We start from the raw sequence: 27658 nt of genomic DNA, 5'->3' as shown, positions 1-27658 counted from the left end.
CTTTATTGGTAGGTATTTAAGTTAACTGTATTTACAAGTCCCCATTGTGCACATGGCTCTCCTACATTTAGAACAGATTCCCAGAAGTGGTTCAAAGGTTAGGAAGACTGGTATATTTGATAATAAGGCATTTTTCCAAGTCCTCTCTTCAATGATAGACTGTTTTCCCCTAACAGTTTTCAAACATAAAGTTCAGATAGTTATACAGTGAGCACCCATGTACCCATTATCTCAATTTTACCAGTATAATTTATTGTAGTTGTTTTATCACATATTTATCCATCTGTCCTTCTTTCTACCCATCTATCACTCCATCTTGCTCTTTGATGCATTTCAAATAAGATTGTAGGCATCAGTACACCTCTCCCTAAGTAATTCAGCATGCATATCATTAACGTGAGCTCAATATTTGTTTTTAGTTCTTTTTTATGCAAAAAAGACACAAAAGGTTGTACGATTACAACCTTTATATGACATTCTAACACAGATAACTATGGCAATGAAGACACATCAGTGGTTTCTAGGGGGATGGAAAGGGCAAATAGGACTGACTACAAAGGGACATGAGGGGATTTTTGGAGTGATAAAAATATTCTACATCTTGGTGGTGGTATATACAACTGTATACATTGGTCAAAACTCATAGACATCTATAAAGGGTGAACTTTACTGTTTGTAAATTATACCTCAACAAACATGACTTTAAAAAAAGAATAATAACGCAGTAAAGCAAATATCTTACCTACTATGCAATTTGTGAAAGAAAACATTCCATTGCCTTTGAAAACTCCCGTGTATCTCTCCTTAATCCTAACGCTCTATCTCCTCACTCAGGTAATACTATTCCAAAAAAAATCCCTTTAAAATCTTTTTTTATTACACATATAGGATTCTCCAAGCAAAATATTAAGTTTTGCATGTATTTGGTCTTTGTATAAATGAGATCATTCAGTAGTTATTCTTCTTTTGAGTTGTTCATTTTACTCAATTTAATGTTTGTGTGGTTCTCCAATAGAGTAAGTGTTTCTTATTTGTTTTTTATGGTGGTATAGCATTGTATGGCATGACTATACCACAATTCATTTGTTTTCTGTGTGCAGGTGTTTTGTTTCTGTGAACACTCTTGTACGCGTCTTCTGGTGCACCCATGCAAGAATTTCTCTTTGGTGGCTAATTGAGAACGGAATTTGTGCATCTTCAGATTTAAAGGATTTAAAAGGTTTTGTTTTCCAAAATGCTTGTACCACGTTAAGGTCTTACCAGCGGTGCTTAAGAATTTTTGTTGCACTATATTCTCATCAAAACTGGCTGCTTTCTCATTTCTTCACTTAGAACAATGTAGTGAGGATGAAATGGTGTCTCCAGAGATGCCTAGGTGGTTCAGTTGGTTAGGCGACTGACTCTTAATTTCCGCTTGGGTCATGATCTCACGGTGGTGGGATCAAGCCCCACATTGGGCTATATGCTGAGCATGGATCCTGCTTAGGATTCTCTCTCTCCCTCCGCCCCTCCCCTGCTCGTACATGCACATGCACACACACACACACACACACACTCTCTCTCTCTCTCTCTCTCTCTCTCTCTGTCTCTCTGGAAAAGAGAAAAAGAAAAAGAAAAAGAAAAAGAAAAAGAAAAAGAAAAAGAAAAAGGTGTTTCCAGCATGATTCTCATTTGCATTTGCTAGATTACAAATAAAGCTGAGCTTCTTCTCCTGATTTCACTGGCCATTTGTGTCTCCTGTGAAATCCCACTTTTTTGCCCATGATCTATTTTATCCCTTTTATTTTTTGTATTTGTTGCAGAAGTTTTCGATATGTCTTGGAGTCTCCAAAGTAGCTGTATGTGCTGCAAATCTCTTCTAATTTGTAGGTGTCTTTTCACTTAAAAATTGCTGTCCTGTGATGAGTAGAGGTTTTAAATTTTAACGTAGGCAAATCTCTCAGTCTTTTTTAAATGATTAATGCCTTTTGGACTTCTTTAAGATCCTCCTAGAGGATCATGAAGATATCCCATAGACTATTTTTAAGGTTTTACATTAAAATTTTTTAAATTTATTTTTTAAATTTATTTTTGAGAGAGAGAGAAAGGCAGAGAAAGGCAGACATAGGGGTAGATAGAAAGGGAGGCAGAGAACCCAAGGCAGGTTCCAGGCTCTGAGCTCTCAGCACAGAGCCTGAAACGGGGCTCGAACTCATGAACCACAAAATCATGACCTGAGCAGAAATTGGACACTTAACCAACCGAGCCACCCAGGTGCCCCAAGGTTTTTTACATTTTTACTCTTCAGTGTAAGTACCTCATGTACCTGAAGCTGATTTTTGTGTATGGAGTGAAAAAGATATTGTGTCATGTTCTTTTTCCTCTATGGACACACTTTACTGAAAGGTCTTTTTCCTACCTCTCTGTAAGGCTGCCCATGTCACATATCACATTTCTACATATTATTTCGAGGCTCTCTAATGCGTCTTTTTGGTTCATTTCTCTAATTTTGCTCAAACATGACATGGTCTTAATTTCTATACCTTTAAAGTATGATATGATGCCTTGTAGGGCAGTCAGGTGCAGTTTCATGGAAGAAACTCAGTAAGAGAGTCATATTGTGGAAGTGGCAGCTTTTAGCTGGAATAGAGTCCAGGGTTGAGAACAAGCTTTACCAGAATGAGCATGACTCAGATGTGGAGCCCCAGGCTCGTCCACTGCACAACAGATACCAGCCGTATTGTAAGATGGACGGCAAGCATCTGAGGGTGGAAATGTGCTCACTCTTTCCCAACTGGCTAATATACTATAGGCGGAGTCATCTACAACAGACCAAGAAAGAGCTGAAAAAGATTGGCACGCACATCAAAGTACATCTTGGTGGCAGAGAGTCACAGGAGTGTATGTGGCAGCAGTTGCTTTTTGAAGTGATTTGGAAGAGGGATGGAAAGTTTCATAGAGTTCCAGCTCTTCTAAATTGTAGATGCACAACATCACGTGAGTTACTGAACTTCTCTGGGCCTGTTTCCTCCTGCGTGTAGTGGGGCAAATAATGAAACTGCATCAAAGAATTATCGGGAGGATTAAGTAAGATAATGCACTAAAATCCAATAGATATTGGTGCTTGTTACCATATTATTGTTAATACTTGTAGGTCCCCTACCAAGTGCTTTAAGCATGTAATTTTATTTAATTCTTAGACCAACCCTATGTGGTCAGAGAGGTTGTTCTCATTTCACAGATGAGGAAACTGAAACCCAGAGGAGTTCAGCAGCTGGCCCTAAGTCACGCCGTGAATAATTGGAAAGTTAGTCTGACTGTAGCATGCCCATGCTTTTCATATAACACCAGGCTGCCCTGGCAAAGTAGTAGGAGCTGGGGGCCCTATCTCTAAAGAAATGCAAAGTCTTCATTATGGTGGGCAGTCACTGCTTGAACAGGTGGTAGGACACTGAGGGAGGACTAGACAACCTCTCTACATTTTGTTTGTTAATCTCATCATCTGGACCCTTGGCTTCTAAGAACCTGGCTTAAAAGCCAGTGTAGGAGACCCTGGGGATCCCCATGGTCCCTCCTAACACTACTCAGTTCTATTACAACTTCTAGAATCATTATGGGACCCAATAATGTAATCCCAGTGTCCCTGAGGGGGAAGGCATTGTCTCCCTCTCTCTGTGCCCCTCGCCCACTCACACTTTGTCTCTTTCTCCAAAATAAATAAACATTAAAAAATTAAAAAAAAAAAAAAGGTAAGAGACATGACAGGGGGGAGAAACACATTGTGGGTGCTGTGAAGGAGAAGGATCTGTGGTCATGGGGAGAGGCCAGAGAGAGAGGAGCACACAAGGAAATGCACAAGGAGAATGTTTCCCCAAAGGTATTGGCTTGGAAAATGGGAGTGGCTAAAATAAGTTCTTGCAACCAGCTGGGCTTAACACCCAGTTTCAAAGGTCAGTGGGCTTGGCTGGGATGGAGCCCTGAGGGCAGTCCACTGCTCCTGGAGGAAGGCAGGGAAACAACCTAAGGGCAGGTAGCTGGGAAACCATGATCTGGAGAGAACCTGGGCACACACAAGCACCAACCCCCTGCACTCTGGTGGGATTGCACTTCTAGGTCATGCTCACCTCAGTCACAGCATAGCCTCCTGCCACCAGAAGACCAGCAGAAACCCTGCCCCATCACATCTCCCAACCAGAGAGTTCTGCAGGGCCTCAGCTCTGGTGGACGTGCTGTTAGGTCTCATTTCAACAGACCAGAGCACACCTACTTAAAACTCTTCACATTCAGGCCAGGGACCAAACACTGCTCACAGCAGGCAAAGAGAACCTCTGCAGACGACTCGCTTGAAGAATAGAGCAGCCAAAACACAACAGCAGAGTGCACACAGAACCCAGGAGAAACTCCCTGAAGTGCCAGGACCTGGCACCACGTGAACTCGTATTCATAAGGCCATTACCTTCAGGAGCAGGAGACATTTCTGTGGCTTTTCTAATACAGAGAAGAAGGCAGAGACCTAGACAAAATGCCAAGTTGGAAGAATTTATCCCAGATAAAAGAACAAAACACCTAAGCAAAATAGATATAAGTAAATCCTTGATGGAGAATTTAAGGCAACAGTCATAAGGACACTCATTGGGCTTGAGAAAAGAATAGACGACGGACGTCAGTGAGAGCCTGACCACAGATAAAAGAGTTTAAAAGAATCAATCAGAGGTGAAGAATGCCATAAACAAGATCAGGAATGGGCTTGATATAATGAACAAATAGCAGGCTTGAAGAAGCAGAGGAATGAAATAGTGACCTAGAAGACAAAACAATGGAAAATAATGATGTTGATAAAAGAGAGAAAGAATTGTGCAACATGAGAATGGACTTAGGGAGCCCAATGACTCCATCAATCATAATGACATTTGTATTATAGGAGTCCCAGAAGAAGAAGAGGGAGGAAGGAGGCAGAAAACTTATTTGAGGAAATAATAGCTGAAAATTTCCCTAATCTGGGGAAGGAAACAGACGTCCAGATCCAAGAGTCAAAATCAACAAAAGCAGGCCAACGCCAAGACATATTATAATTAAATTCACATAATAGAATGATAAAGAAAAAAAAATCTTAAAATCAGCAAGACAAACAAAGTCCTTAACTTACAAGGGAAAACCCATAGGCTGGCAGGAGATTTCTCAACAGAAGTTGGCAAGCCAGAAGGGAGTGGCATGATATATTCAAAGTGCTGAATGGGAAAAATCTGCAGCCAAGAATACTCTATCCAGCAAGGCTATCATTCAGCATAGGCGAGATAAAGAATTTCCCAGACAAACAAAAACTAAAGGAGTTGATGACCACTAAACCAGTCTTGCAAGAAATGCTAAAGGGGACTCTGAGTGGAAAGGAGACACCAAAAGTGACAAAGACAAGAAAGAATCAGAGAAAATCTCCAGCAACAATGCCAAAACAAGTAATAAAATGGCGATAAATACATATCTATCCATAATTACTTTGAGTGTAAATAGATTAAATACTCCAATCAAAAGACATACGGTATATGGTGTAAGACAATGGTCCAGTTTCATTCTTCTGCATGTTGCTTTCCAGTTTTCCCAACACCATTTGTTGAAGACGCTGTCTTTTTCCCATTGGATATTCTTTTCTGCTTTCTTGAAGATTAATTGACTATATAGTTGTGGGTCCATTTCTGGGCTTTCTGTTTTGTCCTGTAGATCTCTGTGTCTATTTTTGTGCCTGTATATATTTGTAATATAACTTGAAGTCTGGAAGTGTGATGCCACCAGTTTTGTTTTGTTTTCTTTTTCAAGGTTACTTTGACTATTCAGGGTCTTTTGTGCTTCCACACAAATTTTGGGATTGTTTGCTCTAGCTCTGTGAAAAACGTGGGTGGTATTTTGATAGGGATTGCATTAAATGTGTAGACTGCTTTGGGTAGTAAGGAGATTTTAATAATGTTATTTCTTCTGCTCCATGAGCATAGAATGCCTTTCTATTTCAATGTCTTTCTTCTTCAGTTTCTTTCTTCAGTGTTTTATAGTCTTGAGAAGACTGGCCTTTCACCTCTTTGGTTAGGTTTATTCCTAGGTATCTTATGGGTTTGGGTGCAATTGTAAATGGGATTTATTACTTAATTTCTCTTTCTGCTGCTTTATTATTGGTGTATAGAAATGTAACAGATTTCTGTATGTTGACTTTGTATCCTGAAACTTTACTAAATTCATGTATCAGTTCTAGCAATTTTTTGGTAGAGTCTTTTGGGTTTTCTACATAGAGTATCATGACATCAGCAAATAGTGAAAGTTTTACTTTTTCTATGCTTATTTGGATGCTTTTTATTTCTTTTTGCTGTCTTATTGATGTGGCTAGGACTTCCAGAACTATGCTAAATAACAGTGGTGTGAGTGGACATCTTTTTCTTGTTCCTGACCACAGAGGAAAAGCTATACGTTTTTCCCCACTTAGGATGACATTAGTGTTTGTTTTTTCACATATGATCTTTATTATGTTGAGGTATGTTCCCTGTAAACCTACTTTGTTGGAGAGTGTTCATAAAGGACTGTTGTACTTCTCAAATGCTTTTTGTGCACCTATAAAGGATCATATAGTACTTATCCTCTCTTTTATTAATGTGATGTATCACATTGATTGATTTGGGAATATCGAACCACCCTTGAAACTCAGGAATAAGCAAAGGAAACAATCAACAAAACTCAAAGACAATCTATGGCATGGGAGAAGATATTTGTAAATGACATATCTGATAAAATATATCTGATATCCAAAATATATAAAGAACTTATGGGAACTCAGCACTCAAAAAATGAATGATCCAATTAAAAAATGAGCAGAAGACATGAACAGACACTTTTCCAAAGAAGACATACAGGTGGCCAATAGATACATGAAAAGATGCGCAACATCAGCGATCATGAGAGAAACACAAATTAACACTATAATGAGATATCACCTCACACCTGTCAGAATGCAAAAATCAACAATACAAGAAGCAACAGATGTTAGTGAGGATGTGGAGAAAGGGGAATGTTCTTACACTGTTGGTGGGAATGCAAACTGGTGCAGCCACTGGAAAACAATATGGAGATTCCTCAAAAAGTTAAAAATAGAACTACTTATAATGCAGAAATCACACTACTAGGTATTTGCCCAAAGGATACAAAACACTCATTCAAAGGGGCACATGAGCCCTGAAGTTTATTGCAGCATTATCAATAACAGTCAAATTATGGAGAGAGCCCAAGACTCCAACTGATGCATGGATCAGGAAGATTGATAAATATATCGGAATGTTACTCAGCCATCAAAAAGAATGAGATCTTGCCATTTGCAACAAAGTGGGTGGAGCTAGAGTATGTTATGCGAAGTGAAATAAGTCAGAGAAAGACAAATACCATATGATTTCACTTGTATGTGGAATTTAAGAAACAAAGCAAACAAGCAAAAGGGAAAAAAGAGAGAGGTAAACCAAGAAACAAACTCTTAGCTATAGAGAACAAACTGAGGGTTACCAGAAAGGAGGTTGGTGGGGGGAATGGGTGAAATAGGTGATGGGGATTAAGGAGTGGACTTGTGGTTATGAGCACCAGGTATTGTAAGGAAGTGTTGAATCACTATATTGTGTGTACACGTGAAGCTAATATTACACTGTGTGTTAACTAATTGGAATTCAAATTAAAACTTTTTTGAAAAGAAAGAAACTTTCTGGACTTCACTGTCCTTGGGTGATAAATGGGATTACCAACATTCCCACGGAACAATATGAGAGATGGAGTAAAGAGCTCTGTGTGAGGCCTTTCTGAGAAAATCAAAAGCATCTAGAGTTGCGAAGCATCATTATTGGGTTCATTAAGGCCTTGGGTTGTTTATCAGCATGTGGTTCCCCAAAGCCCCACTCCTTCCCGGGGTGACTAATTTTTGAGGTCTGCAGGGGATGTGGCACCGCAGTGGATAGAGTCCCACAAAAAGAGATGATCTCACATCTTTCTCACTCCCTTTCTTATATATGACCCCTTCCGGGCTCTCTGGGGCCAGGGCCCGCATCATACGGCACCCTCTTCATTCCCTCCATCAGAAACCTGTCTGGCTCTGTACCTGTAACAAGGTGAGTGTTCTCCAGGGTCCTCCTTCTGTTCCCTAATAATAGGTAAGACACTTGAGTTGTTACCACGCAAGTCAAACCTCCTATTTCAAAGAGGTTATAGTAAAGAGAGTCTTGCCCGGGGTAACAAGTCAAGTGAGGGAAAGGGTTGCCACCCTCCTGTGCCAAAGCACTTTGCCAACACCTGTCATTCTTGGACAAAGCTTGCCTTCTGTTTTTAATTGGAGTGAGTATGAGGGCATTCATATAATCTAATCCCCCAGCTGGACCCGTTCCTTAGGAAGTAACCTTGGGCCAGACCCCTATCTCAGGTGGGCTGAGTGTCTTCATCATCAGGTGCATAAAGCTTTTAGTTGGAATATCGGAGTGGGGAGCAGTAAACACCCAGCAGGATAGCTTGGGGCTCACCCAAGAATGGTAATCTAGAAGGACCTCTTCAGTCGAGGTGACCATGATGATCCTGTTTAAGGTGGACTTCTGGGCTGCCTGGATGTCTCGGTTGGCTAAGCGTCCGACTTCGGCTCAGGTCATGATCTCACAGGCCACGAGTTCAAGCCCCGCGTCAGACTCCGTGCTGATAGCCTGGAGCCTGGAGCCTGCTTCAGATTCTGTCTCCCTCTCTCTCTCTGCCCCTCCCCCACTCGCACTCTGTCTCTCTCTCTCAAAAATAAATAAAAACATAAAATAAAAAGGATGGACTTCTTAGAGGCATAGACCAGTAGCCATCGTGTTACTGAGCGCAAGTGGGGCTGCCTGTCACCTGAAAGGTAAAGAGACAAGTTTTGACTGGAAAGAAATTTGAGCTTTACTCAGGAGCCTGGCCACCTGAGGAGAAGACAGACTCTCGTCCAAAGACCAACTCCCAGGTTTCTGCCTGGCCCAGAGGTTTATATAGGGGTTTAGGGTAGTTAGTTAGCAAAAGGAGTGCAGTGGTCTACGAAGTTTCTCCATCATGTGTAGACTCTATGATACCAGCTACAAATATGATCTCAGTGCTTGGGGGCTGTGCCAGGGAATCCGGTTCCTGTTTTGTGATGTGCAGGAGTACTGTGTTCTTTCTGCAAAGGAGGGCCCAGGTCTATAGATACACAAAAGGAGGTTAGTAAAATCATTTACGTGACCTGAAAAAGAAAATTACTTTGCTAATAAAAGTGTTAGGCTATCAGAAAGCTAAGGAGGCTTCAAACAGACCTGCTGGCTTCTGTGGCCTGGGAAAGTTCTGGTCCTTCACTCCTCAAGGCCAGTGGGCAAATCTCTCAGAAAATAAATTAGTTTACTACAGATAAAGGGCCTTAGGTCAGCGAGTAAGGAATACATTATCTGGGAGCAAGTTAACACTCACGACCAGCTAGAGTACTGTTACGATTGTAAAATCTCGGTGGTGGTAAGTCTCACCTCTACAGAGTGAGGGTTACCTGGCATCCCTGTGGGGTGTAGTCTTCTGGCCTAGACTTATTTATTCATACGGTCTATCCCCTCCTAATTGCCAAATTCTTTGCAGCTGTTTTCAAGACAAGACACCATGTCAGTGAAGGGATTATTGGGGTTCCCAATGCCCCATCTAGATAGAGGGAGTGGATGTTCTTACAACAGCAGTTCTGTACCTTTTACTCAAACTTACACTTCCTTCAAATTCTATTAATTGTCCCTGGTCTCGCATAAATTCCATCTCATTCAAAAAGCCTTTCCCAACTGCTACAACCCAATCTGATGCCTCCTTTCATTACAATTTTTTTGATCTTATGGTCAGGGCTGCCAACTTCATTCATTTATTTATTTCAGAAATATCGAGCACCTCCTGTATGCAAAATGTGAGGATAGGCATAGAAACTGCAAAGCTGAGTGAAGCATAATATGCCCGGAAGCCACTTAAAGTAGGCAGAAGAGTAGAGAGGAGTCACTAGAGAGAAAATGCCATGCAAGAGAGTAACGGAAAGAATTGCCTTGAGGTACGCAGTTAAAATGTTGCATGAGTTTCCTGGAGAGGAGCTTGAGATGGGGAAGGATCAGGAAAACTTCTACAGAAGAGAAACATTTTAGTTGAGTCTTCAAGGATTTGAGCAGTTGGGAGTTAGCGAGATGACATTGCAGATAAAATGAACAGTTTGAGCAAAGATAGGGAAGTATGAGACGGAAGAATATGAGATCTTATAACGCAAGTTCAAGTAGATTCAAGAGGGCATTTGGGAGGCAGTTTAATTATTCTCCGATGATGTAATATGTGTGGACAGCTGTTTTGCTCTTATTGACATCAAATCACACAGTGTCTACTGAATGAGCCTAGGTCTATAATTAGATCTGCAGGGTGACTCAAGAGGAGCCGTGGATTTCTGGGCTAACAAAAGATCTTAGGAGACGCTGCATCAAATTTCTCACCCACATGGAATCTTCTAAGCAGCATCCCCTAAAACTGACCGCCACCAACATATAAGCACCTAATTTGGTTTCTGGCATTGAGGTTTTCATCAACCGTCCTTGCATGTCTGCAGCTGCTGGTCTGCCTTAACTGCACATATGAAACAAACACGTGTATAGAAAAGAAGATGTCTGCAGGGAGTCAGTTTCTGGTCAAGGGAGCATGAAATGGAAAAAGAGAGCAAGACGCCATTGGGGTGGTTTCCATGGACTGTTCAGAGACAAGGATGTTGCAAGATATTCTAAACTCCTGTAATTTTCCTAAATTTGTCATTGTTTTTATGCACTATCCATAATTATCAGAAAAACTCTTAACATGAGAAGGGACCAAGTTCTTATTTTTGAGAGAACAGGAATAAAGGGTGATGATTATGATGGTGGAGGGGAGGTTGTGATTGGGGGGCACTGTAGCCTGCCATCAGCCAGAGGAAGACCATGAGATACAGCACTGAAGAGGCATGGAAATCAGGCTGGTTTCCTTTGAGCAACATGGGATATCTTTGGGTAAATGGAAAGCAGAGGGCTGGGAGGCAGACTGTTGGTGTCTGAGAAGTGTCCTCACGCACCCGCACTCAGGAGAGACCCGAGGTTCTGCTACATTTGGTGACAAATTTAGAAAACCTGAACCAGGCAGACATATCAGAGAAAAGGCTCTCACAGGATAGGTGAGGGAGGAAAGATCCAGAATGAACTCTGTGGTTGGTAGAAAGCAGAACGAAGTGAGGCAGGTGCCGACTGTCACCATGACCACAGAGTCTGCTTGTTGCCAAGCTCCCTACCACAGGTGTGTGAGCTTAAAAGCATGAGGTCTGAAAGGCACAGCCACCTGGTCTGTGAGAATAAGTTTCTCAGAAGAGTATGCCCAGAGCAGTCCTAAAGAGAATTGCAGAGGACATAGAATCTTTCAACCCTCAGTAAGTGTCAGGAAATGCCCCTCGGGGCTTGGTTGGAAGCAGCCAATTTGGGCTGGTCAAATCAGGGGACAAACTTCTGGTGTCCTCATACAAATTCTTTCTCTGATAGCCTCAGAGTAATTTGGGGTAGCAAGTATACAATGGGCTGGCCCAGCAATAGGTACATTAAACAAATTTTTTTTAATGTTTTATGTATTTTTGAGAGAGCACAAGTGAGGGAAAGGCAGAGTGTGAGGGGGACAGAGGATCTGAAGCAGACTCTGAGTTGACAGCAGTGAGCCTGATATGGGGCTTGAACTCATGAACTATGAGATTATGACCTGATCCGAAGTCGGATGCTCAACTTTTGCCACCCAGGTGCGTGAGCAATAGGTACATTTTTAAAAAATAGAAAACCAGACATTTTGAAGTATAGTCAGTATTCACTCTAATCCCAACAACTCCAGCCCCACAATGCTCCAACCACAGTTTCCTCTTTAGTAAAATGAGGGAGTAGATATTCTCCAAGGTGCTAATCAACTTAGTCCTTCTTTGATTCAATGACACTATATACAGGGTATACTGAATACAGCTATGTGCACTGATGAGGCCACGGTGTGGATAAGGGTTATAATCAAAATATTTAACAAGTACCAGGCTGGTAATCTCTACCAATGGATTCCAGCTAAATATTACCCTGGATGAGGGCCTCCCACCATGACTCAGGATCTACATTATTTTGATGGAAAACTGATCTTGTATCTTGGATTTTAAAGCATTTCTCAATATTTAGGAACCTACCTTCATAATTCCTATGTCATGATAAATACAGTTGTAGAAATCACAGTTTTCAATTATTATTATCTATGATGCTTTTAATTACCCTTTTTAAAATCCCTAAATGTTTCCAGGGACCAATGTTAGCAAGTTACTATATTTTAAAAGATCCATCAAAAAGAAAAAAGTCAAAGGTATTAGTTTAAGAATTAGAAAATAAAGATAGTCTTAAAACATTCATCTTCTGCTAAAGCACGCACACAAAGAATAAAATAGGCCATAAGCTTCCATTGATGGATACCACATAAATTAATTTAGGTCATTTCCAGAAGGTTCAGGGAGTTGCTACTTGGCAGATTAAAGGTTTCGAACGATTTATTGATCTTGATTTGACTCACTGATCCATGAAGTAACAAAATAACAATTACACCATCGTACTTCCTTTATGAGTACAACCTACTTGTAATGGAATAGAAGACTTGCTTGCCAAAATTAATTTAATGGGTTAAATTAATTAATTAATTAATTAACGGGTAAGCAAGTCTTCTATTCCATTACAAGTAGGTTGAACTTGCAAAGGAAATACAATGGTGTAATTGTTATTTTATTACTTCATGGAGCAGTGAGGCAAATCAAGATGGGTGTACCATTCTAAACCTTTATTTAATCTGCCAGGTTGCAGCTCCCTGAACCTTCTGGAAACATGACAGAGAGAAGGAGTCTTTGAGCTACTATTGCCTTTGAGCTACTATATCTGCAATCTGGAGAAAGCAGGTCATTAAAAAATATATTTATTGTTATAAAAGTTATCGGATTTGTTGTAGATCATTTGAAAGCAAAAGAAAAGTGGAAAGAGTAATTAAAATTCTCCCATATTCCTAACAGTCAGTGGAACTGAGCAATGCTTATTTGGGGCCATTTTTTAGGTGCCTACATATATGACTCAGGGGTAAATTTATATATTTATATATTTACAATACATATTATATATATAATATATATAATATATTATATATATAATATATATAATAATATAATATATAATATATATAATATAATATAATTATATTAATATATTGGTATATATAACAATATATTATATTATATTATTATAATATATATAACAATATATTATATTGTCTTGTATTATATTATATTATATTATAATTTATATTATAAGATTTCACCTTACGATTGGAACTTTGGGTTTTATAGCTAATTATTGTAGGCATATAAGGAATACAGTGACTTGTGCTTAATTATTTTTTATCTAATTTGCTAATATCTTAATAATTCTAAGAGTTTACCAGTTTTTTATCGTCTCTTGAGTTTTCTATTTAGACAATTTTATTATTTTCAAATTATTCTTTTCTTTCTTGTTTCCATTATTTAAGCATTTTGTTTCTCTTTGCCTAAAAATGTTTAGAGTAATGAGAAATACCTGAAGTAACAAATTTTTTTTAATGTTTTATTTTATTTTTTGAGAGACAGAGTGTGAACAGGGGAGGGGCAGAGAGAGAGAGAGAGAGACACAGAATCCAAAGCAGGCTCCAGGTTCTGAGCTGTCAGCACACAGCCTGATGTGGGACTTGAACCCATGGATATGAGATCATGACCTGAACCAAAGTCAGACACTCAACCAACTGAGCCACTCAGTCTCCACCACTCCCTTCCCTACCGCCACCCCCACCGTGTCTGATTTTAATAGAAATGTCACTACTACTTCACCATTATGAACGATACTGATTTGTAGTGGATATGGCCTATCTCATAAAATGGTGTTCTTCCACTTAAAGTAACTACAAGCAGTTTTTTTCTTTTTTCTTTAAGTATGTATGTAGACATTTATGAATTGTCCTTTGGAAAATTTTCCTCCTTTTAAGCCCACAAGTTTGCTAAGTATATTAATAGATTTACTAATATGAAATCATCCTCTCCTATAAAATATATTAGGTAATGGTGGCTTTCATTTCTTGTACTTAGGATTTCTGCACACATGTTATCAAGTGGGAATAGTGTAGGATAATTCCATTTTCTTGCTATTATCGTTACATTTGAGTATCAGACTTTGCTAACTTTAAAAAACGAATTGGAAGGCTTTCATCTTTTATAAGCTAAGAAAATTTATATTACATGAAAATTATATTTACATTGATAGTTTAAAATAATTTGTATGTAAGGTATAGGAGCCTAGCGCCTACACATGGAAGCACATTACTGCCTATTTTTTTTCCTTTTTTTTTTTTTTCAATTGTAGCTGGTTTATTTGGTTTGGGGACTGTTCTTGAATTGATTGTTGAAATTTAGGAGCAGATAGTATACCAAGGTTATTTTATTTATTTTTGGCCTCTGGTTATGCTGCCTTTACAATTCCTAATTTTGTGTATCTTGACAATTTTCTTGCTGATTTGATATATATTTATTCCTTTGTAAGGACTTTTGATCACTTTATAAGGACTTATGATCAATTCTTCTGCTGTTTCTATTTTTACTAGCTATTCACTTTCACTTTTAGCATGATATTTCTCCAAATCTCCTTATACAGGTTGTTGGTAGAAGGACCTCATTCCCTGATTCTAGGGAACACTGGAAGAAAGGACTTATAGATCTCTTATAAGGAGGGGGGATACCAAGGTAGTTGTGTAACTCACCTGGAACTTGGGTGAGGACATTGAGGTGAAGACTGAGCGTTAATGAGAGATGTGTGGCCTGAGGAGTGGGAAAATACCCACTAGAGACCCGTGGGAATTTACCCTGGGGCTTGGCATTTGAGAGTGAGTCCGTGTATTTTTCTTGAATAACTAAATTAGGAAGATTGATCCCTTTCAGGGACACATGGACCCAGAATCCAGGACCAATGGAACAGCTGTTACTGAGTTCATCCTGCTGGGCTTAGTGGAGACACCAGGGCTACGGCCAGTTGTCTTTGTAGTCTTCCTCTTAGCCTATCTGCTCACTGTTGGGGGCAACCTCAGCATCCTGGCCGCCATCTTGGTAGAGAACAAACTCCACACCCCCATGTACTTCTTCCTGGGGAACCTATCGGTGCTGGACGTTGGGTGTATCACCGTCACTATTCCCTCAATGTTGGCTCGTCTCCTGTCCCACAAGCATACCGTTCCCTATGGAGCCTGCCTCACACAGCTTTTCTTCTTTCATCAGTTGGCTGGTGTGGACTGCTTCCTGTTGACAGCCATGGCCTATGACCGATTCCTGGCCATCTGCCAGCCCCTCACCTACAGCACCCGAATGAGCCAGACAGTCCAGAGGATATTGGTGGCTGTGTCCTGGGCTTTAGCCTTCACTAATGCACTGACCCACACAGTAGCCATATCCACCCTGAACTTCTGTGGTCCCAATGTGATCAATCACTTCTACTGTGACCTCCCACAGCTCTTCCAGCTCTCTTGCTCCAGCACCCAACTCAATGAGCTGCTACTCTTTGGTCTGGGTATCCTCATGGCGGGTGCACCTGTGATTCTCATTGTCACCTCCTACATCCATGTGGCAGCTGCAGTCCTACGAATCCGTTCTGCTGAGGGCAGGAAGAAAGCCTTCTCCACGTGTGGTTCTCACCTCACTGTGGTTGGCATATTCTATGGGACAGGTGTCTTCAGCTACATGAGGCTGGGCTCAGTGGAAGCTTCAGACAAAGACAAAGGGATTGGCATCCTCAACACTGTCATCAGCCCCATGCTGAACCCACTCATCTACAGCCTTCGGAACCCTGATGTACAGGGGGCTCTGTGGCAGGTGCTCACGGGGAAGCGAGCCCTTGCATAAAAGTGTATCAGGAGGGTAGAACCACAGGAAGTGTTTCCTGTCTCTCCTAGATCCTTGAGCAAGATGACTCTTGTTATGAAGTGAGACTCCTTGTTCCCCAAGGAGGCTCTCCCTGATAATGTGTGTGTGGGTTCTGTAAACCAGAATCCTTGACTAGTTGCCTTTTGGGCCTAGCTACTCTTCCCACTCCAGATGGAGGTGGAACCCAGGAAGCTCTGTATCCTGAGAGACTCATGGTCCTACAGGCAGGACCTTTTGTTTATTTTTTGCTGAGTTCCCCAAAAATAGACCAGCAAAGATTCTTTCCAAACTAGAATATGGAAAGTCACAGCTTGGTACCAAATATTAGTACACCCTCTTGTCTGGATTCCCCTGAAATAGCTCCCCCAACGTGCTTTGACACAAGGATCCCACACAAGGTTCTGGACCCAGTACAGTATAACTTGAGACACTGAGTGCCCTGTCTGCATTGCAAGATTCTGAGGTATTTAGCAGTGGAGGAGTTATACTTCCTTTGGGACTTTTTTTTTTTTTCTGAAATGGAAATATCACTCATTGATTTTAAATTTCCCATTAGAAATTATGTTTATAAAAATGAAAACAAAACACAATTTTACCAATGAAAAGTGAAAATCAAATCTTCACCCTCTCTGTCCAGACCCTTCATAATTCAATTTTCAAGAAGAAACCACTGTTAAGAATTTGGTGCTTCCCTTCTAATTTTTTATACATATAAAAACATGTTTATATATATGTCATATCTATAGGGGCATGTTGTACCATGTCTTTTTGTTAAACGTTACTTGGTAGACTTTATTATCTGGCAAAATATCTAGAAACTTACCTCCTCTATTTTAATAATTGCCTAGTGCTAATTTATTAATTAACCATAATTTGCTTAACAATATTCCTTTTGATGGAGTTTAACTATTTCTAGATTTACTCCAATATGATCAATAATATTCTTCAAAGATGTGTTTTTATTATCTTGCAAGCATTTTCATAAGTTCTAATTAATAAGATTTCTGCATTGAAAAATATAAAAACTTAGATTTTTAAATACATATTTCCCTCTTATCCCACAAAAATTTCACTCTTTTACTGTTACAATAATGGGTGAAACTGCTTGCCTCCTACAGCTTTAACAGTAACTATTATAAATAAATTCTTCTTTTTTAATATTTATTTATTTTGAGTGACAGTAAGAGAGAAAGGGGGGGGAGGGGCAGAGAGAGAGGAAGAGAGAGAATCCCAAGCAGGCTCCATGCTGTCAGCACAGAGCCCAACACGGGGCTCCATCTCACGAACCATGAGATCATGACCTAAGCTGAAATGAAGAGTTGGATGCTTTACAAACTGAACCACTCAGGCGCCCCAATAGAAACAAATTCTTCTAATTTTTGACATTATAACGGTTGTAAAATATTAATTATTATTTTAATATGCGTTTCTTTGACATCACGTAAGGTTGAATACATTTTCAAATGTTTATTATCCATGATATGGACTGAATTGTATCCCACCAAAATTCATGTGCTAAAGCCCTTAACCCCCAATGTGACTGTATATGGGATAGGGTCTTTATGAAATAATTAAGGCTAAATGAGATTAATTAGGAAGTATTAATGAGGTATTTCAGGAAGTAGTTAAGGTTACATTAGGTTGGAGCCCTAACCTGCTGGCCTGTGGTCTAGAAGAGAGGAAGTGCCATTCCATGCGAAGACAAAGTGAGAAGACAGCCATCTGCTAGCCAAAGAGAGCTCCACCAGAACCTGGCCGTGCTGGCACCTGATCTTGGACTGCTAGCCTCCAGAACTGTCAGAAAATAAATTTTGTTTTTTAAACCCCCAATCTATGGTATTTTGTTATGGAGGCCTGGGCTAACTAATATAATTATTAGTATTTCTTCACTGGGAATTAATTTTTTCCAAAGTTTATTGAGAAATAATTGACAAATATAATTGTATATATTAAAGTGTACAACATGATGATATATAGAGATATATAGATATAGATACATATAGATATAGGTATATAGATAGATATATGCACACATTATGAAATGATTACCAAGAACAAGATAATTAACACATCCTTTATTTCACATAGCTAATTCTCCCGTGTGTGTGTGTGTGTGTGTGTATGTGGTGAGAATGTTTAATGTCTATTCAGCCAGTTTCAAGTATACAGTTGCGTATTATCAACTATATTCACCATGCTGCATATTAGATTCTCAGAACTTATTCATCCTATAACTGAAGACTTGTACCCTTTGCCCTACATCTCCCCATTTTGTCCTCTCCCCCAGTCCCTGGCAACCACAACCACCATTCTAGTGTCTGTTTCTATGAAGTTGGCTTTTTTTTTTTTTTTAAGATTCCACATACACATGATACCACACCAAATTTGTCTTTCTCTGCCTGGCTTATTTCACTTAGCATAATGCCATCAAACCCCATCCTCACTGTCACTACAGGAGTTCTATTGTGTGTGTGTGTGTGTGTGTGTGTATCAGTATCTATCTATATATTATATTTTCTTTATCTAAACATCTATCAAAGGACTTTAGGCTATTTCTATATCTTGACTATTGTGAATAACACTGCAATTAACATGGAAGTACAGATATCTCTTTGAGATAGTTGATTTCATCTACTTCGGATCTATAACCAGAAGTGGGATTGCAAGATCGTAGGGTAGTTCTATATTTAATTTTTTGAGGAACTTCCATACTGTTTTCCATAGTGGCTGCACCAGGTTGCATTCCCACAAATAGTGCACAAGGTTTGTTTAGTTTTTTTTCCTCCATATCTTCACCAACACTTACTGTCTTTGGTCTTTAATAATTGCCATACTGACAGGTGTGAGGTGATATCTCATGATAGTTTTGATGTGCTGATTATTAGTGATGTTGAACACCTTTTCAAGTACCTGTTGGTCACTTGGATGTCTCTTTGGAAAAATGTCTATTCAGGTCCTTTGCCCATTTTTAAAATGGATTTTTTTATTGTGCTGAATGAGTTCTTTGTGTATTTTGGATACATAAAGACCCTCTATGGCTTGTAATATTTTCCCCCATGTCATAGGTTGCTTTTTCAGTTTATTGATGGCTTCCTTTGCTTGGTAGATGCTTTTTAATTTGATTGTAGCTCCCTCAGCTGAGGTCAACCTTGGCAAAGACCACAGGGGTCTTTGGTGGCCCAAACAGTGATGGCTAGGGCTATTGGGGTCCTTGGTGGTGAAAGCTGCTGGCATTCTCCTGTTCTATTTTGCCCATGGGGGTAAGCTCTACCTGAGGGGACCCCTCTCGGCCCCAGGTCTAGTGGGCTGGCACCCACAGTGGCCACAGAGTCAGGGTCCTGGGGTTCAGGTGCACTTGCTATGGTGGGGTGCCGGTGTCTGACATGTGAACATGTGCAGGTATCCCATGGAACTGGGGTCTGGGTTTCTGGGGCTTACCATAGTGACTCAGGCTCTAAGTGGGAGGGGAAATGTTGCAGTGGCTGGCCCAGGGATGACACGAGGTAATGGTGGCTTGGGCCTAGGAGGCAGGGTGCAGCAGCAGTTGGGGCGAAAGCTCCAACTCAAGACCCCAGAGTGTAGAGCAGCAACAGCACAGCCCTGGTGATGGTGGATCAAAGACCTGAGTCAAGACACCGTAAGTAGGGCAGAGAGCTGCAGCAAGGCAACCTGGTGACGGTGAGTCTCTGCTGAGACTAGGACCTAGGGGTTGGGAGACAAACCAGAGCCCCTGTGATGGAATGTCAGAGCCCTGGCTTAGGGCTTAGGTTGCAGAGCACAGGGCAATGGCAGGACCCCCTGGTGATGGCAGGTCAAACTTTCTGCTTAGGAGCCAGAATGTGGTCACACAGCAGTGCAGCTTGGCTTGGTGATCGTGGGTCAAAGCTGTGACTTGGGACCTCGTGTGTGGGGTACTGAGCAGTGGCACCTCCTATTTTGTAAATGGCAAGGCACTGTGGTCTTCAGAGAACTGAACACAACAGTGATGGAGCTCCCGGAGATGAGCATGCGACCTCCTATACTGCCTGCCACCTGGCTAATCTCACAGCTTCCTGAAAATTGTTTCTTTATGTCCTTTGCTTCTTTTTCTACTGAATTGTTAATTTTTTAATTGATAAAGTGGGAACTCTTTATGTATTTGCGTATCTTTGGCCATATATTTTACGGATAATTCTACACAGTATTCCAATTTACCATTTTTCTTTCATTTTTGTTTCTGATGTCTTCCAACAATTGGAAGTTCAATAGTTTTGTGTTTTCAAATATATATTTTATAAATAAACTCATAGGCAATATCCTTTAAGTATTACTCCTTTCCCATGATCTCTGAACCACTTCTAGAGCTCCAGTTCAATATAGTTTTCATTTATCGTTAGAAAAATGTTACTGTGGGGCGCCTGGGTGGCGCAGTCGGTTGAGCGTCCGACTTCAGCCAGGTCACGATCTCGCGGTCTGTGGGTTCGAGCCCCGCGTCAGGCTCTGGGCTGATGGCTCGGAGCCTGGAGCCTGTTTCCGATTCTGTGTCTCCCTCTCTCTCTGCCCCTCCCCCATTCATGCTCTGTCTCTCTCTGTCCCAGAAATAAATAAAAAAAAAAAAAAAAAAAAAAAAGAAAAATGTTACTGAATGATGAAAAGCCTTAACATTCGTATGTTCAATCATTAAGACAACAATGCAAGCCTAACTCTGGAAGGTCAGCTCCTCATAAGACCACTGAGTTAAGGTCATAATTCTTTGCAGAGAGAATAAGTAGCAGATATAATTGGAGAGCAAGAAGGTTGTACTGGAGGCAGCAGCTGAAGTCGATCCCAGTTCTGTGCACCAGGCTATTGGGTGGGGCAGAGGCCACTATCACTGAGAGTAGGATGCCTTAGGCTCATCCTGGGGCATAATTCATGGTGAATTAGAAGCTATATTGGTCACAAACAACAGGATAAACAAGTATATCGTTTGGAGGAAAGGGGTTAATTGGACAGGGGTGGAGGAGTCAATCACATAGCATAATTGTTGAGATCATGTGCTTTGGAATTAGACAAATTCATGTTTGAGCCCCAACCCCTCAAAGCCCTGAGTGTGTGGCCTTCGGCAAATTACTGAGTCACCCTGAACCTCAATTATTTGTCTCTAAAATGGGAATAGTAACGATTTCTACCTCATGAAATCATTGTAAGGGTTGATTGCGATTTAGTGCATATAAATGTTATGGTGTGGGGTCATGTACATATTATCAATTATTATTATGTTAATAGCAACACTGGTAGTCTCCTACTAGGAACTCTATACGTGTTATTTCATTTAGTCTTCCCAACAACCTTTTGAGAGGATATTACTCTCATTCTTCAAAAAAGGAAACTGGAGTCCATAGGGTCTCAGTAGTTGCTAATAGCTGGAAGAGCAGGTCTATCTGTCTACAAAGTGCGGCAGGATTCCCAAAGAGAGTATGCTATCCCATGGACTTGGGTAAGTTATTGAGGAGGAAGACACAAGAGTCCAAGGGTTACACTATACAACCTCTCCAATTTCCTCTCTCATCATCTCTATCACTAAATTCTCATCTTCTAAAGGCCTAACCCAGGTAATGATGGTGGGAGCACCCTTCCCAGAGGTCCCCTGGTCCCTTCCAACACAGCACAGCACACTGCTTCAACTACCTCTCTCAGGATCATTTTGGAACTCCCAAGACACAGTGTCTGTGGCCCTCACTAACAAGGCCCCAGGGGCCTTTGCAGGGGCGAGGGGGGGGATGTACTTTGTTCCTGAGGACTCATTAAGAATTTGAAGTGGGAAAGGGCACCTCCAGTTTTTGCCTTCTCTCTTGGGCTTCCTCCTCATCGCAGGTTAGGAGTCAGCTTGTATCTGCCCCCAAGTCCTGTTTGGACCAGACAAGTGGAAGAGGGAAACCCTTGGGCTGGGGACCCAGATTCGGTGCTGGCTCCGTGTCTAGTTCCCTAGATGACCTTGAGAAAGCAAAGACTTCCCCTATGTCCCCTTCGGTTAAATGGAGTTCTTAGGATAACCATCCCATCTACCCCCATAGATCAATATGGGGGATGGAGATGTCTGGAAAGATTCTAAATCACCACAGATGCATGAGGCACCACTGTTTTACCGCTGTCCTATTTATTAAGACTTGTATTTACTTAGCTCGCCCCACCTGCTCCTCCCCACTCTTGGGCAATTTTAAGGACACAAGAGGATTACCTGTGGTGGAGAAGTCCCATGACAGAGATGGCCTCTACCTCTTTTAATCTCATTTCCATATATATTCCCCCAGAGTTGCTGACTGAGTTTGTGCAGATTCTCACTCCCTTTACATCCCTTCCCTTGCAACCTCACTGGTCTCTGTGCGGTAACAGGTGAGTTTTCCCATGATCCTCCCTCCACTCTTGTGTAAAATGGAAGGAAATTTATTTGTTACTCAGTAAGTCAAACCTCCTGGTTTTACAGGCACAGCAACCAAAGTCTCAAAAGCACAACTAAGAGAGACATGCTCAGGATGACAATCAGGTGAGTGAAAGAGCCGGGACTATGAACCAGAGATTGAGGTTCCTCTTCTAGGCATCTTTATCAATTCCCTCTTTCCTAGATGAAGCTTTTTGTTTTTTCCTGACTGTTAAGGATGAGTGGGATGAGAGTCAGTGTTCAACTTCCCTGCCCGGAACCAATCCTTGCTGGACAGCCTCACCTAGATTACTGAGACCACCACTAGTACATGGAGGCCCTACTGGGACTTCAGAGCAGGGAGTTCTCACAGCATGACGGAAGTCTAGGACTCATATGAACCCCCAAGAATGGCGATCTGGAAGGGCTTCCTCATCGGTTGTCACTCTTGTGATTTCATTAGCCACAGACACCCCAGATCAATAATCTGGTGAACAACCCAGAATTTAGGAAATCTTGTGTAAGTTTCATCCCTCATCGATTGAGGGCTAGACAGAAGCTACTAGGGGAACATATTATTCTGGCTCATGACTTACTTGTTTTTGAGGAATATTTCTTCCGATTGTGGAAACTTTGTGGGAAGTTTATATAAAAAGCTGTATGCCAGTATGTAGATTGCTACGTGCACTGCATGCCCCATCTCGATGAGTGGAGGAGTCATCCCTACAACAGTCCCTTGTGCCTTTCACTTGACTCTACCTCAACCAAATCATACCAATCCTTCAAAGTCTAGGAAAATTCCCACTTTCCCAGAAACCCTTTCATCACTACTATAGCCCACAAAGATGCCCTCTTTGTCAGAAAGCCTATTTGTCAATGAATGCAGTTATTCATTCATTTATAAAATGGTGCATACCTAAAATAAGTTTATGCATATAGTTCCTAAATTCAGATATGAATCTCATGCTTAAATTGGACCGAGGGAGCTGCACTAAATCACTAAATGATTATGCTAGAAGGCACAGTGGTAAGTGCCATGTGGAATATAATTAAAGTGTGGTGGGAATGTTGAAGATGTAAATATCACTTTAAAATGGGCACAGATCAGGAAGGTATTTCTGGAAGAGGTAGTATTTGAGCTGAGTCTCGAAGACTTTGAGCACGTGACAATGGAAGAAGGATAGTCTAGAGACAGAAAGTAGCAACAGCAAAGGTGGGGATATAGGAAGTCACAGAATTTGCAATCTGGTGACATGGATTGAAATAAAAAGGGAAATTGGGGGCAACTTCTGACTGTGGCCATGATCCAACCAAGACACTTGTTTGAACCTGAGCTGCTTCAGCCTGCAAGTCCAGACTTTGGGATCTGCAAGGGCACAAACCACAGCAAACATGAGAGTGGGTTTTTGAGTCATGAAAATGGATCAGATATAGATTCAGAGAGAATTTCAGGAGAAAGACATGCCTTCATGATCCTTCAGATGCCTTGGGTTACCTTGCTTGAGCAGTGGTATGTGTAAAGGACAAGAGCAGGGGCTCTGGAGTCAGATTACCAGAGTTAAAATCCTGCCTCTGCTATTTGCTTTACGTGACTCATGTTCTTTCTGCAAAATCGGGATTACCAATGGGATCCATCTCATAGTAGGGGGGGGGGGGTGAGGAATAAAAGAGTTAATACATTTAAAGCACTTAGAACGGTGCACAGTGTCTCGCTCAGGGTAATTCTCCTAACAGCTTTTAGCTGCAATTGTTTTCAGGGAATTCCCCAAGGAAATTCTGTCCATATCAAATATGTTGGGACCACCTACATATCACAGGGGAAGGGATTGCTGGTTTCTCTTTTGTGCACTTACTTTATTGTGATATGGGGTTTAGTAGGTATTCCATGATCATGCCCATGAGGTGGTACTTCATCAAATACTATAAAAATAATCTTCAGGGCACCTGGGTGGCTCAGTCAGTTAAACTTCCGTCTCTTGATTTCGGTTCAGGTCATGATCTCCTCTGGGATGGAGTCCCGTGTCAGGCTCTCCACTGACGATGTGGAGCCTGCTTGGGATTCTCTCTCTCCCTCTCTCTGTCCCTCCCCAGCTTGTGTGTGCACTCTCAAAATAAATAAATGAACTTAAAACAAATAATCTGCATTCATTGTAGACAAATCATAAAGTAGAGAAGAGGAGAAGAAAGATAATAAAACCCATTCATATTATTACTCAACCACTGACAAAGTTTGGTATTTCTTCCCAGTCTTGTTTCTGTGTGTGAGTGTGAAAGTGTGTGTTTTTTGTCTTTGTTAATATTGAAATAACACCGTGTTGTACAGGTTTGCATCCTGCTTTAGTCTTAACATTATATCATAAGCATTTCATTTTTTAATTTGTTTTTGTTTTTGCAGTATGTTTTCCACCAGTGTACATTGATGGTATATAAGGAATGTATGGATTTCTGTATATTTGATTTTTATCTCGATACTTTTTTCTAATAATTCTTGATTACCTTTTATGGACAATCAACACACTTGCTTTCTCTTCCTTTCCAATATATAAACTTGATTTTTCTATTTCTTGACATTAATTTTATAATGATTCTAGGACAATAATAAAAATAGATGTAATGGTGGGGATCCCTCTCTTGCTCCTACTTTCATGGGATAATTTGTTACTTTCCATTAGCAATAATCCTGCAGTATCCCTGTATTCTTAGATGACTACAGCTGGGTGTTTTCCTTTTAAATCAACAATGGATTGTAACCTGTAAAAAGTACTTTTTAGGCAACTGATCTAATATATACATACATTTACATATATTAGATCAGCCTCAATTTTTTATAAGAGCTCTCTTAATCATGATAGACTACTTCTTTTAATATTCTGATATTTAAAACTCTCTATAGTTATATTTAGCATTTTGTTTCTATAGTCATAACTAAAGTTGCTCTCTAGTGATATTTCATCTATGTCTTCCTAAAATTTTATATTTGTAGTGTCAGGTGCGTGCTAACTTCATAAAAAGCATTGGGATGCTGGATGTAGAGGGCATGATGACATAAGTGAAATAAGTCCGACAAAGAGCAAATACCATATGATTTCACTCATATGTAGAATCTAAAAATCAAAATAAAACAAAGAAGAAACAGGCCCATGAATACAGGGAACAAACTGGTGGCTGCCAGAGGGAAAGGAAGGTAGGGGATGGGCAAAATGGGTGAAGGGGAGTGGGGGGTATGGGCTTTCAGTTGAGGAACAAATATGGAGATGAACGGCATGGCACAGGGAATAGAGTCAATGGTGTTGTAACAGCGTTGTATGTGACAGATGGCAAGCGTTGTATGCGACACTTGTGGGCACAGCATAACATATAGACTTGTCCAATCACTATGTTGTAAATCTGAAACTAATGTAACATTGTGTGTCAACTGCAAGTTTTTTAAAGATATTAGGAAAGTTAATTCTTTTTCTGGAGTTGCAGGAAAGTTTATGTAGAATGAGAATATTCTATTCATCAAAATTAAACCAAACTTCTCTCAACAGTTTTATGAGGCTAGAGATCACTACTGGGGCAATTATTTCTTTGACAATTTTTTTTAACTTTCTTTCCCGTTTCTGGTTTACTTGGGTATTGAGACTGTCCTTGAATATATTTTAGTTTATATTTTCCTAGAATTGTGCCTATTTTATTGAAATTTTCCACTTAAATAATATAGTTATAGGGTATTCTCTTAAAATTTAATTTTTCCTTTGTATTTCTGGCTGTAGCCCTTTCTAATTCCTAATTGTTTATATTCCACCATTTTTTTCTTATTTATTCCAGATGGAATGTCCCAGATGGCAGTCCATCTGATTCTTTAACTAGATGTATGGTTTTTTAAAGTTATTATTGACTTGAGTATAGTTGATACACAATGTTACATTAGTTTCAGGTACAACTTAGCGATTTGACAAGTTTATACATTATGCTACGTTTACCATATGTCCCCTTACATCGTTACTGCAATATCATTGACTGCATTCCTTATACTGTGTCTTTTATTCCCATGACTTATTCATCCCATAACTAGAAGATTTATATCACATACATGTGTGTGTGAGTGTCAGTGTTCCCTTCTTTTTAAAGCGTACCAAAAAATGCTGTATTTATTCTACCAGTTGTGTTTTATATTTAGTAATATGGCTTTGATAGCTTCCAGATCAGCACAGACAGAACTGTTTCTTACGGCTGCACAGTACTCTTTTGTAAGGATATATACCATACTAATTTACTAAGCCCTCTTGCGATGAACACAGGTTGTTTTCAATTATTTGCTCTTACAAACCATGCTGCAACAAACAGTATCACACAAATGCCATTTCTTACATGTGATCATATATCTGTTGGATAAATTCCCAGAAGTGGAATTTCCAGGTAAAAAGAAAACACGTATGTAATTTTGTCTCGCAACTATTCTACAAATTCCCCTTGCAGCCAACCTTAGCCTGCAACCATACAGAGAATGAGATTTAGGGAAATGTGGCTCCAGCTTAGCTAAATGGCTAGAATTTTCAACTTTTAATAGAATCATCCATTTGCATTATGTAAAAAATTTTTTTTCTATATTTTGAGTCATCTTTACATGATGAAAATTCTTTGATTTTTCCCCAAAACTTCCTGCTTTAATTTTTATACTTAAATCTTTTATCTATTTAGAATTTATTTTTGTAAAATACATAAGGTACGCATACAACTTCAGTTTTTCCCAGCTAGCTGTGCTATTGCCTCTCCAGCATTTATCGAATAGTACATTTTCCCACTCACTCAAGATGCCACTTACATCATGTATGAAATTCCTGTATTACATCAGTAATGGACATTTCATTTCACTTTTTCTAAAGCTTGTAAAGTGTTGCTTTACTTTATATTTTCCAGCTTTATTGAGGGGTAACTGACAAATAAAATTATAAAATATTTAAAGTGTTCAACACGATGGTTTGATACATTTCCGTTGTGAAAGGATTCTCACAATCAAGTTAACTAACACACCCATCACCTCACATATTTACCTTTTGCTTTGTGTCTGAGATTATGTAAGTCCTACTCTCTTAGAAAATTTCAAGGTCTGAACCCCTTTACCAACCAGCCTCTCCCCATTTCTTAAAGTTCTTTTCCTAATTTCTTGATCCGATTGCTTCACCACCCTCTTTACATTCTGTTTTTCATCTATTCATTTAGGGCTATGGATTTGTTTTTGAACACTGGTTTGGTGATAATCCACATGTTCTCATGTGTGTTGGTTTCACTCTCCCCTTTTTCAGTCT

General features: G+C 40.1%; 1 protein-coding gene across 1 annotated transcript; it reads left to right on the top strand.

Annotated features, from left to right (window-relative positions):
- Window positions 1–15019: 15019 nt before the first annotated feature.
- LOC131497607 (olfactory receptor 3A1-like) lies at window positions 15020–15967 on the top strand. The gene has a single exon (XM_058703994.1). The coding sequence runs from the start codon at window positions 15020–15022 to the stop codon at window positions 15965–15967; it is 948 nt and encodes a 315-aa protein (XP_058559977.1).
- Window positions 15968–27658: the final 11691 nt, after the last annotated feature.

Source organism: Neofelis nebulosa, chromosome 16, assembly GCF_028018385.1.
Source record: "Neofelis nebulosa isolate mNeoNeb1 chromosome 16, mNeoNeb1.pri, whole genome shotgun sequence".
NCBI classification, from domain to species: Eukaryota; Metazoa; Chordata; class Mammalia; order Carnivora; family Felidae; genus Neofelis; species Neofelis nebulosa.
The sequence above is the reverse complement of the archived record's forward strand: the minus strand, read 5'-3'. Positions and strand labels throughout refer to the sequence as shown.